This window comes from Gadus chalcogrammus, chromosome 12 (genome assembly GCF_026213295.1).
Source record: "Gadus chalcogrammus isolate NIFS_2021 chromosome 12, NIFS_Gcha_1.0, whole genome shotgun sequence".
NCBI lineage: Eukaryota > Metazoa > Chordata > Actinopteri > Gadiformes > Gadidae > Gadus > Gadus chalcogrammus.
Window position 1 is genome coordinate 5,442,369 of NC_079423.1, and position 13,282 is coordinate 5,455,650.

A 13,282-nucleotide genomic window follows, 5' to 3' on the forward strand; every position below is an offset into this window, starting at 1 on the left:
TACTATAGGGACATGCAGGCCTAGACTAATCTAATGCGATGTCGTAAAGGGCACTTATTTTAATACCAGGTGGGATGTTGATTATCTATGAAGAAGTTATTAAGTGTTAAGTTGGCATTAGTCATTCAGGTTCTAGTTATATATAGTAAGCTACTCTAGATGCTATACCAAGAGTTGGATACAGTCCCAGTAGATAGCTAGTTAGCAGTGGCTGCTATAGTATTAGAATGATGTGTACTAATGACTGCACTGAGGTGCAGCGTGAGGGCGATCTCAGCCCCAGTGTTAGCCGTGGTCGAGTGGTCTGGCGGGCAGCATGCAGGAGTGTTTCCTGCAGCAGGGTTGTGTCAGCCTTCATTTGGGGAGCCACCGCCCGGCTGGCAATAATCCCACCTGACAGGCCAACTCTGAGTTCCACATATACCAGCTCTGATACACACAGAGTATACTCATACATTCTTAACCTGATACACCCACACGCTCACACCACACACACCACCCACACACACCCACACCCACACACACACACACACAGGACACAGACACAGACACACCACACACACACACACACCCACACACACACACACCACACCACACACACACACCACCACACACACACACACACACACACGCCTATACACATACCTGCTCTGATGCACACACACACACACACACGTAAACACACAATACACAACACAAACATTCTTAATCTGATACAACACACTGATACAACACACACACCTAAACACAACTATACACTATACACACACACACACACACACTCACACACCCACACACACACACACGCACACGCACGAACGCAACCACACACACACACACTCTCGACACACTATAAAGTCTGGGTCTGTGACAGAGACAGGGAGGAAGATGTCTGTCTGAGTGAGGCGATAGCTGTCCATCTGCTGCCACGCAGGGCACAACGCCAGCGCAAGACCTTATGTTTCCCACGTGCACGCTCCCGCGTGACTTGTGCTTCACACGTGCACGCTCCTGCACAATGTTGTGTTTCACACGTGCACGCTCCTGCACAATGTTGTGTTTCACACGTGCACGCTCCTGCACAATGTTGTGTTTCACACGTGCACGCTATTGCACAATGTTGTGTTTCACACGTAACGCTCCGGACGTGCTCCAGGGTTTGGTCCGCAGCGATTTGGGGGTTGGCCGAAACTCTTGGCCAACAACATCTTCATCTCCTCTCTCTCTCTTCCTCCTCCATCTCTCTCTCTTCTGCAATCTCCCTCTTCCATCTCTCTCCCTCCGTCTCACTTTCCTTTTCCATCTCTAACTCTCCTGCCTCCATCTCTATCTCTCCCTCGTCGATCTCTCTCTCCCTTCTCCATGTCTCTCTCTGTCTGAATGGAGGGGCCCTCTAGTCTCCGGCCTGTGACTTGGCCATGGGGTTCTGCTGTGTTTGCTCATCTGCTGGGGTTGAGCAGTTTGGCAGAGAGGGCAGCCTTTCACCATCCGTCCTTCTGTGTTTGTGTGCGTGTCTCAGGCCGTGCCAGAAGACCAGCGTCTGGCCATAGCCATCATCCTGGTGATGTGGATCTCTGCCCTGGCCTCCTCGCTCATAGACAACATCCCCTTCACCGCCACCATGGTAGGAGGAACATGAGAGTTGTGAGAATATTATCTTGTAAAGGGATCTGTGTACAACAGGATTCTTAAAGGAATAATACAGCCTCAAACAGTTGCTAGAAGATTCACTAAGACCTAGGTCTACTTAAATATCATAGCCTAATGTGAGCATGTTTAGTGTTTGAGGTTCATAACTTAATCCCATTCTCATAACACGATCAGAGAACAAAAAGTACATGTAAAGACATATCTTTATTTAGACGTCTTCCAGACAGACCATGTATCCAGCTCTGTGATATTTCATTTGGAAGCTGACATTGATGGACGGTGACCGCAAGTCATTTAGAGAGGGTCGGAGCTGGACAAAGAGATTCAATTATTTCAGAAACTGTTTCTTTAAATCAATATTCCTTATGCAAGTTCAGATCTAGTTCTTGGAAAATGATAGTCGCTCCAAATTGAAAACAGGGCTTTCATTTAGCCAGCGATTATTACATTCAATTCCGCTCCAGTTCTCTGCAATTAAAGCTTTGGAACAGGGTGTGCTGGGGGATACAAATACCACAATTACAGTAGAAATAGTAATGTTTGATACAAATATAAATAGAAGAGAAAATGACCAGAAAATGGTTTGTGTCTATCTATACCAGAGTGAGTTAGATTGGCTAGCCAATAGGCTGTTAATGTTCCATCATGGAACTCAATGTTTACTTCTTACTAACTGTTGATTAATTGTGGTTGACAGATAGACAGATTGACTTCAGGGTCAAACACAGACACCAAACTACCAAACTGCATTTGTATCCCCAAATTGACAAAAATACTGTCTGCTGTGTCCTGCGTTATTTGGGCTGAATGGTAGAACGTGATCAGTGATAAGCAGCTAACTATAGCGACTGCTCCATCAATCTCTTTGAATACTATCTATAAAACGTTTTATAATACAGCACTGTCGGTAAATAGACTGAACAGTAATATTGTGGCCTGGCTAGCCCATTTTCCGCACTGTTAAACCGGTTTTTGATTGTTTTTAAAGAGGTTAAATGCTTTCATTTTAAGATAATCATCAGAGGTGTGTGGGTGTGTGTGTGTGTATTTGTGTATGTATTGTGTAGGTCGGTACGTGTGCCTAATTACTTACATGTACTATCCTGCTGTGGATAAACAGCCAAAACACAGCATCTCTCTTTATCATCCAACCAACAAATCACAACCTGGCTTGTGTTCACTTTGCATAATCTACATCAATACTGTACATTTTTAGAAAGCATAAAGGCTATACTACTGCAAGAAGTATCCTTGCCATAACTTGCATATTGTCTCTGTTATTCGTCACTTCAGCTGTCAACTTTATCTAAAGCTTCTGACAAGTGACGCTGAGAACAATGAAAAAATACAATCAAACTTGGAGTAGCTCCAAAAAACTTGTTGTTACTGTTTAAAATGACAGACAAGACAAGGGTACTAAGTTTAGTTACCAGCGGGGTTTGTCTTCCTGATCCCAGTCCTCGTCTGTCCTCAGATTCCAGTTCTCATCAACCTGAGTCAGGACGAGGATGTCAACCTCCCCATCAAACCTCTCATCTTCGCACTTGCCATGGGGGCCTGTCTGGGAGGTGAGCTGACTCCTTCACCACACACCCATAATCACCCAAACTTCATCCTCCTCTTCCCCAAACACCCTGACATTTCTCAACTTCCTCCTCTTCTTCCTCAACTTCCTGAGATCTCCCAAACTTCATCCTCTTCTTCCTCAAACTCTGAAATCACCCAAACTTTATCCTTTTCTCCCTCAACTTCCTGAAATCACCCAAGCTTTAGCTTCCAGTTCCCACAACCCCCGTGAGATCACAAAAAAAACATCTTCAGTACCCTCAGATCACCAACTTCCATCTTCCTCTACACACCATGAAATCAACCAGAGAATCCTCTCCGTGCATAACCTGGATGGCTCAAACATCTTCCCCCTCACCCTCCAGCTTTGGTCTTAAATCAATCTAAGCCATTCCCCTGTGTGCATCCCAACAGGCATGCATCGTCCTCCATAGTCTCTCCATTCCTTCTCTAAAGCCGCCTGGCCACTGGCCTCCGGATGCTCTTGATAGATTCTCACAGCACTTTGAGGACTTTGACTCTTTTTTATAGATGAGCCCTGTCAGGGGGGGCGACATGTTTGTGCCGCAGGTGATTGTCGGGGCTCGCGCTTGTCGCAGCTGAGCCCACCCCACCCCCCTGTGATTCTGTAAACGCAGCCCCCGAAGCCGCTGACACGCTGGCCTTTTAGCCTGTGCAACACAGCAGGGCCGCTCACGGACGGGCAGATGGGTGAAAGAGTTGTCGCCGTAGTTTGGGTTTAATCAACTCCACTGTGACGGACCCCCGTCAGTCACAGGCAGGGCAACCCGCCAAGGCCCTGGAAACCACTTTAGACACGCTGTAGCAAACATACAAACTGAAAATAGTGACATAGTGAAGGAAATACAAATAGTAATAAATAACACCAGTAATACTTAATACCAGGCGTAAGACTTTATTGTCCCAAAGTAAATGAATGTATAACTTCAAAATATATATATAGACCGATAGTAATGCATATGTTAGTAGAATAAGAGCTCTGCTAGAAAAACATGATTCAACCAACAGTACAGTGGATATTTCATGTTTTTAAATATTACTCCTCAATCAAGCTAATGGTAGCTGAAAGGGGAAGGAAGGGCCTGTGATAACCAGATGATGGATAAATCTGTAGACCAGTCTGTATCTGACAGACTGATGGAATAATCACATACGCATGATGCATTGTATCAGCGGCCTGATCGGCTGTCACTTTTCTCAAGGACTCTGATAAACCAAGTTAATCATTTTATTCCCTGTGTCTTGATAAACTTCCCCTCCATTACTCATTCCATTATTTTTGACATATTGCTGTTGACAGACCAACAAAAAAAACGCCAGAATTCAGCAGACATAATCTGGTGCAAATTCTTGATGAATATGTGTCCTTAAGCCCGGGCCTTCCAGAGGGGTTGTGGCGCGGTGATCCAGTTCTATGATTGGTTGGCATTTAGTGCTGGGAGCCAATGGGGTTGAGGCACCCACCAGTACATGCTTTTGTTCTTTCATTTCACTCACTGCATCCCCATTACAATGTTTCGAGAGAGAAGAAAATAAAGTTGAGATTTTTCCTGTCAATCAAGCAGAACAAAGACTTATTTTAACATTGACTGTTTTGTCTTGTTTTGAAGGAAACGGAACGCTGATCGGCGCCTCGGCGAACGTGGTGTGTGCTGGCATCGCAGAGCAGCACGGCTACGGGTTCTCCTTCATGGAGTTCTTCAGGTCAGTCGTATTGTCATCACAGCACTTTGTTCTCTAACTCAAAGTGGGCCCATCAGGCTTGGTTAACAACATCCTCAACATCGACTCGGTTTCCACAAAAACTTTTTGGGGAAAAGTTGGACCACTGACCACATCCGTCCGGGATTTGCGTTCCCCCAACAATTACGTCAGTTGAGAATACTTTATTTTCAAGGAAACTGATGAAGAATCCTTCCTTTTATTAGAAAATAGCAAAGTGTGACACATCTTATCAATCTTATTTGTGATCTATTTCCTTGGCCTGACAATAGTATGTACTCGCTCAACTGAAGTTCCCAAGAAGCTTCCTTCTCGCTCGCTCAGAAAAAAAACTATTATTTTTAAGATCTGTTCAAAAAAGCATGAGCTCATTAAATGGCATGCAGTTTCTGAAGAGATTCAAGGTTGCACCCTCAACACGGACAAAAAGCAATTTGGAACAGGCAGTACTTCGACAACGGTATTCCTTGCTGTGCCAGACTAGTTGACCTGACATGATAAGGGCTTGGGAATTAGTTTACATGTTATGCCCCGAATATGTGGTATACAGCAAGACGTGTTTAGGACCGCCGCTGCTGTTGCTCTGACCGTACCCCTCGGTGATGTGACTAAGGTCTAACCATTTTGACCGGCTGATATAGAAGGAAGTCTATGACATGCAATCGCCGCATCTCACCATGGAGAGAAACTTGGCGTCCCCTTTCTATCCCTGTCTACCTGCTCGGATTTGGTCATTTAGTATCCTCTTAGTTTGGTCCCTACGAGCAAACCACCAGCAGAGAGGCATCATGGGAAATTCAGCCTCTGCTTGACATATGAAATTTCACCTGACGAGCGCAGATGACTGAAGCTCTGAAGTCAAGTGCATCATTAGTCATAACGAGTAAATCAAATCCCAGGAATAAAAACTCTGCCACAGTGTATGCGTGCTGGGCTCAGAAGAGAGGAGCGTGCTGGGGAGTGGTGAAGGTAATAAACACCTTCGTTTTCCACGTGCCTGATAAGAAGACCACGTAACTGAAGGCTTGTGTGATCCTCTCCCTTTCATTCAGCGTCTCTCAGACGTTGCCCCATCAGCCCCCTCCCTCACTCGCCGTCACTTCTTTTATTTTGCCAGAATTCCTAATGGTCATTATTTTACAGTGGAACCTTGAATGCGAAGAAGATTTAACTTGAATGCAATCAGTTGATTGCGGCGTGATTACAGTACCAGAACATTTCATACTGATTTTCATCAAACTTTTCTGGCTGTTTCTTTGAAGCAAGGAGAAGCATTTATAACCTTTTTCATCTCGACGCCATTACATACACTGAACATATGTGACGACTAATTTATGTTTCTTCTATCCTTTACCTTGGAAACCCTTATCTTTCTGTGCAAAGGTAGGCTGGCATTGCCAGACAAATTGCACATGCCATTAGTCTGGATCCTCTCCACTCATTTTCGATTTTCAAGGGGTGTCACCATGGGCACAGACCAAAATGCCTCTGGACTCAAAAAGGCCTCCAACCAATCATAGCTACGAAACGGGTGAACCAGCGCTGAGCAAAGAAAAACATCTATCTTTCTTCCGAACAAAAGCTTAAAGTGAAGTCGTTTGTTCTTCTTTTGGTGAAAATATACCGTCCAGTTCTCAATGGCGGAATCAACAGACCTTTCTACAGATAAGCGGCAGCCGTCTTTGTTGTCGTTGAATGATCGTCATCAATGGTCGTATTTTCCCCTCTCATATGAGATAAACGGTTGCGATTCGTTGGTCTATCTCGTATCGGGCAGAAATCCTTTTGTATGGAAGCAAATAAAACATGAGCTTGCAAGATTCGTCTGGCTCCCAGGGCTAGTTTAAAGGAGCACAAGGGTGTGAAAGCACAAGAGATTCCAGTCCAGATGGGTAACCCATCTCATCCTGTGGTGACCCATCCTCCCACACTCTCACCGCTCAGTTTGTGTCTGTCACACTTGTGGAGAGTATGGGTGCCAGCAGTTTGATTCACTGCTCATTTCAACAAGAGCCCACTTCATCCAGTTCCTCTTAGTCCTCAAGAGTCAGACCTCTGAGCTGTCTTTCAAACACCTATCATGTACCATCTCTGAGGTCGGGCCAAAGTTAGCCCGACCTGTCGCCAAGTGGGGCAGTAGTTCCGTCAGATGGGCATTGTCATCGGTCAGGGACCATTCAGCGTCATCCTTCAGGGACGATTCAGCACCAGACTCTAGTCTACTTCATTGATTCATCTACAGTTTCGTGATTGCAGCCTCAACATCCTTGGTGAGAAAACAACTGTAAACATTGCCAACGACGCCAACTTGGTCCTCACAATGTTAATCTAGAGCTGTGTTGTTCACACATCTACAGTAGCGTTTCTATGGCCCTCACTTGGTTCATATGGGATGTGTCCTGAAAAGTGAAGCCAATGTTAATTCATCCTTCTCCGGGTTCATTTAAACGATACTAGTGATTCTCAACCTGATTTGGGATAATATTCACTGTCTTAGTAATAATCACAATTATAACAATAATTATTACAATTATTTCAAATTATATCCAAATTATTTATTGAGCATGTTTTAAAACAGAATCAGAAATGTTTCTCACAAGGGCCTGTCGTATATAGATATTTTAACTATCATTAAAAAAAGGGGGCAGTAGATATGCAAGATAATGCTCACACAAGTCATCTACCCATCTCGACATTCACACACACACCCACACACACGCACGCACACAGTTTTCACTGCGTGCACGTGTGTGAGTGTGTGTGTGTGTGTGTGTGTGTGTGTGTGTGTGTGTGTGTGTGTGTGTGTGTGTGTCGGGGAATGCGTGCCATAATTGATCATTTGCAATTAGCTTTTCCACACTTCCCATGGTACATCATAATACAGCACAATTTTACAGACTGTAAAATTGTAGCAATTACATCCATTTGGTTTAAAATCCCATTAGTTATATTGGCGTATTGTGGTTAATGCACTGCGAGATTACGTTCAGGGTGTCATTTATAAAATGCACTCTGCTCTCGTGCTCCATCTCAGGTAGACGGGCCTGGGCTAACCGCTGCATACAGCAGGGAAGGAACCACAGGGGACGGTAATATCTGGTTATTATGGGATGGCTGTGTGGAAATACAAGGGGGATCCCTTTTACCCTCTGGCACAGGGAAACCGCTCTGGGCAGCTGGCACGGAACTTCCTGAGGTGTCACCCAGCAGAGACACACAGTCCTGGACACGCCTGAAGCCTTGCCAACGGGACCCAAGGCAGGAACTGTAGTAGCACTTAGTAAACTCAGGTCAGCAGCACAGCAGAAAGTACTGGGCCGTGGTAGAGATAATATCACATTTCGATCACATTGGAGCTTCGACGGGAACATCTTGTTCTTGTTTTAGATATATATTTCTCAATTAAACACCCTGGGAGCAGTATACCTTACTATTTCAGCACCTGCACAACAACAATTGGATGTGTGTGTGTCTAAATCTTATTTTACAGTGTCCTGATTCCCCCCCAGTGTGGAACCTGTTAAGTTTGAGGAGAGTCTCAGAGAGGTGATTTCAAGAGAGCCGTCTTACAACACATCAGAGCTGCCTTCATGGCGAATCAACCCTCTTCATTAGTGATTTTTTTTTTGCATTTTTATGCTCTATTATAGAGCGAGATAGACAGGAAGGTATGGGGGATAGAGTGGTCGACCTGCAGCAAAGGACCACGGGCAGGAATTGAACCCGGGTCGCTGCAATCAGCACTGAGCCTTAATGGTATGCGCCCTACCCGGTGAGCCACCGGCCCCACGAGCAGTGTTTTTAATGCTGAGCTGAACCAGCCACCCCAGGATTCTGTGTGCTGCTGTGTACTGCTTTCTTCATGCATGTCTATCCCTGTCTCTCTCCAGTATTCTCTTACTTTCTCTCCATCCCTTCTCTCTCTCTCTGCGTCCCTTCTCTATCTCCATCCCTTCTCTCTCTCTCTCTCTCTCTCTCTCTCTCTCTCTCTCTCTCTCTCTCTCTCTCTCTCTCTCTCTCTCTCTATCCATTCTCTGTCCCTCTCTCTCTTCCTATCTCTCTCATCCCATCTCTCTCTCATCTCTGCATAAAAATGCAGAAATTAATGTCTGAGAAAACGTATATATCAACTTTTCAGTAATTTAGCTTTTATCCAAAGTGCCTTACAGTGAATTCATATGCATATATATTATTAATAAAAGGGTCAGGGCACTTTTGCGCCTAACCCTTGCAGCTAGGCTGCAGATATTTTGGATTGATCCTAGAACCTTTGGTCTGGGAGTTGAACCCCTTAGCCACTAAAGGATCCATGTTTTCCCGGATACAACAGTTGTATTAACATGTTAATGTCAACATGTATCAGTGGAAACCTTAATAGGTCATTGTCCCACAATGAAAGCGCCTGATACAACAAACAGTATCCGATCAAACCGCACCATGAGTGGCCTAGCTTGGAATAGTTGAGTCAGTTTGTCCGTATGATGACCAAATCTGCGCATCCATAGATGGCGTTCGAGTAACGGCCTGATGTACAACACACAACCTTGGTCAGCTGCATGTGAACCATTAGTCCGTTCACCAACAGCTGTTAACAATATAGGATCACATGGGTCTTCCGACGTTGTCATTACTCGCACCCCATCATTAGGATCTGTGGGAAAAATCAGCTGGTCTGGGCTATTGTCGGAACACAAGGAAAGATAAACTATTGTTCTGCTCATCAAGCGCTGGTAATGAGAGTGTTGGTTGTGATCCGGAGTCATCTCCCTGCTGATAATTGGGTTTAAAAGGCTTTGGAAGCTAATTAAGTCTCTCTTTCACAGTATGGTAGCCAGCCCAAAGAGTTTTCAAGATATCCCCAGAAGCCTAACCACGGCTACAGTACAACAGATGGAGAGATTCTGGGCCGTGCAGGATTTAAAGCGTTACGCATGAACGCTGCTAATAAGATCGTATCGGGGAAGTTTAGGATTTTGTTGAACATTCAAATGACCCCCTCTAGATTAAATTTAAAAAGCTAACTTGTGTTTTTCTTGGGGGTAAGAAAGCCAACCGTGCTCTTTTCTTGTTTTCTGTGGGATTGTAGCATTACTAGACTATTTACAAACTAGAGAAGGAACTTTTTGACGTCGATTTAACAAGAGTATGTTGCAGCAGAGGAGCTATAATAATGCAAACAGACAGAAAAATGTTTTCCATTCATCACGCCATGAAGTGTTGCGAATGGATGACTCTGTCAGACGTTGAAATGGGGAGCAGAGCGGCCAAGGAAAGGTCAGCGCCTTGTTCTGCTCCGAGGGAGCTGATATGTTAGGAAAGGAAACCCCTCGCCATCCTTCATCTGAGGACTGTGGACACATCTGCTTCGTGGCTTACTATGTGGTGCCTTCTGCTGTGCCCTAACCACATTGACCTTTTGTGTGGGAGAGACACAATAGGTAACTGAAGAGATTGTACTTTATCACCACCTAAATGCTTTGTTGCCCATTATCCCAATTGGTATTTATTAGCTTACCCTAAGTACTCGTGTAGCCCAATGTGACATTTCCCCACGCAGCCACAGGCAAGATTACGGTATTGTAGCTGTGTTTGCTTAACAGTGCCAGGAGGTATTTCTATGGGGAGTATTGGAGCAGACGGAGCAGACTAATACTGTTAACATCTGGAATAAGTGCAAGGAAAGCTCCAGTAGACACAGACCCTCTGTCAAAAGTTATTCTTTAAGGTGACTTTTGAACGGAGTGAGGACTTCACCTAGGTCAAACGTAGATCAAACAGAAGGGCTCTTATTTGTTATCTTATTATATTCTTTATAGACCCTATTTTGTGTCATTTTTCTGACCGTTTTATCTTAAGCAACTTACAGGTTATGAAAGCGGTTAGGGTTTGTGAGAAAGGCTGCCTTAAGGTATACTGCAGATATTAGGGGTCAGATTCCATAACTTTCCACGTGGAGTCAAACACCCTAACCATCAGACTACCTTTCCCACTGTCAAGCACTGGAGTTTAAGTGGATATAAGCCAGTGTCTTTCAACATCACTCATTGCATTTGTTTCATTAGCTGAAGCACCATTTAGCATATTTCATGCGTTCAACAATAAGACAAATAAAATGCATAACCGCCTCCTCTTATTTTCTAGCTTCAAGCTTGAATCAAGCGTGATTTGACATTAAGAGGTGGCGAGTGAGTGTTGTCGTTGTGGGACCAATCTCATCAGGAACGAACACCTCCCAAAAACTCTTGACTCACGCGGTCTACCATTCTCTATTGTGTTAGACAACCGAACAGCACAAACACACAAAAAATGACAACACCCCTTGCATACATGAACCACTCGCAACACGCCTTTCACAACCAGCGCTGTATACTCGCGATGTTCGACGCTGCGACAGAGAGAGACTTTCACCTGTCAATCCATCTCCTCTGTTCCCTACTTCTCTCTCTCTCTCTAGCACAAACCCCCAAAAGCCCAGCTTATGTGGGCCAGCGAGTAGCACCCAACAGATCCATGGCTCGAGACTAGAGCCATGTGGTCATATAGGACATGGTCCTCATCCAAACCCACCCACCATCTGGAGTCCTCTGCAGTCAGATCCTACACTGACACTGATCTGCAGACGGAGGCTAAGACCCAACGAAAAACTCTGTGTGCTCCCAGTCTCACTCAGACCTTCGATTGCCGTTCCATTCCCTGGCGTCTTGGTTAGGATGCGAGTGAATGTTCTGCAGATTGGAGTTGATTAGGTCATTACAGATTGTCCTATAACATTTACATTTCCCCACACACTGGTCTTTAACTGTTTGATTTGAGTAAATGTATTCTGATTGAATTAGCCAGGGTAGAATACCGTGGATCAAATGGCCGTTTAAGTAGTGTGTGATTAAATTATTATTTGAATTGTCCTAATTGCCAATTCTGGAAAAAATAGCTGCTTCATTTTATAGCGTGGGAGGGAGAAAGACAAACAGAGAAATGAAGTTATTTATTAACTGGCTTTCATAACAGAACCACTGTCTGGATCTGTAGAGATAGAATTAGAGAGGAGATGCTTTCTCGTGTATCACTATCCTCTTCTCACACTTGGAGATACGTTAACATGCATCAACGGCACAGTGTAACCGGTAACCTCTGTTACTCTTCTCCACGGAACAGAATCTAAATCCTGTGCTATGCAGTCTGCAGATAAAACCCGTGAGCTCTAGTGCCTCCAACACCCCTCTTAGAAGGTTAACCTCATCTGATGGCCGCGTGAGCAGGGAAGACAAAGCGAGCAGAGCAGGCCTTTAGAATACTCTGAGGTATTGAGCAGGGCTTGGCTCTGATCTAAGGCTGCTAGATCCCCCCCCCCCCCCACACAGTGCTGATGGAGTGACAATAGGCAGGAATGAGGCTGTCTAAGGACTGAGTATGTTCCTTAAGAACAGCCTGCTGTTCAATGCTTGTAGGATTATGCTGTGTGTTCTGTTATTTGTGTGTGCTATGTGATATATAACATGATGATCACGACGTGTATAGATCACATGTGATATATGACACGTGTTGTCCTGTGGTCTACAGGTTGGGGTCGCCCATGACATTTATGACATGTTTGTTTGGTTACATATAACATGTATGATAACACGTCTGACCGTGACGTGTTTACGTTAGATGCATGTGATACGTAAGTGGCATTGTAACCCTGTATTCTCTGAACTGATCATGACAGGTGTGTTCTGTTATGTAATTGATAACATGCATTATAACCCTGTATTCTCCGAACTGATCATGACAGGTGTGTTCTGTTATGTAATTGATAACATGCATTATAACCCTGTATTCTCCGAACTGATCATGACAGGTGTGTTCTGTTATGTAACTGATAACATGTATTATAACAGTGTATTCTCTGAACTACAGGTTGGGCTTCCCCATGATGATCATGACGTGTGTGATCGGCATGTGCTACCTGCTTGTTACCCACATCGGCCTGGGCTGGAACCTGTGAGCGGGCTGCACATACACAGAGACGCTGTGGATGCAAATTAATGTGTGTGTGTGTGTGTGTCTGTGTGTGTGTAGTGATGTGGTGTGTGTGTTTGTGGGGGGGGGGGGAGGTGATTCCTTCCTCAACATCCCATGATGCTGGCTGGATGTCTAACCAGTCCCGGTTTTGGTAGAAATAGGTTTAAACCCCGGACCCAGAAGGTTTGATACCCAGGGCTAATCTACAGTGAGCGAACACATGAAGCTAGCCCATGATGTCGATGGAACCTTCTAGAAGGCCCTACAACCATGGTTCTAACGCGCTCACTAGACAACTGACAGATGTACAGTATGTAAG

General features: G+C 44.8%; 1 protein-coding gene across 1 annotated transcript in view; it reads left to right on the plus strand.

Moving 5' to 3' along the window:
* The window catches only part of oca2 (oculocutaneous albinism II), a 39,138-nt gene extending 26,131 nt beyond the window's left edge, over positions 1-13,007 (plus strand). Inside the window, exons 19-22 of the mRNA XM_056603890.1 lie at positions 1,520-1,624; positions 3,125-3,218; positions 4,848-4,941; positions 12,859-13,007. Coding sequence (XP_056459865.1) covers positions 1,520-1,624; positions 3,125-3,218; positions 4,848-4,941; positions 12,859-12,946 — 381 coding nt within the window. The 3' untranslated portion in view covers positions 12,947-13,007. The remainder of the gene's footprint in view (positions 1-1,519; positions 1,625-3,124; positions 3,219-4,847; positions 4,942-12,858) is intronic.
* Positions 13,008-13,282: the final 275 nt, after the last annotated feature.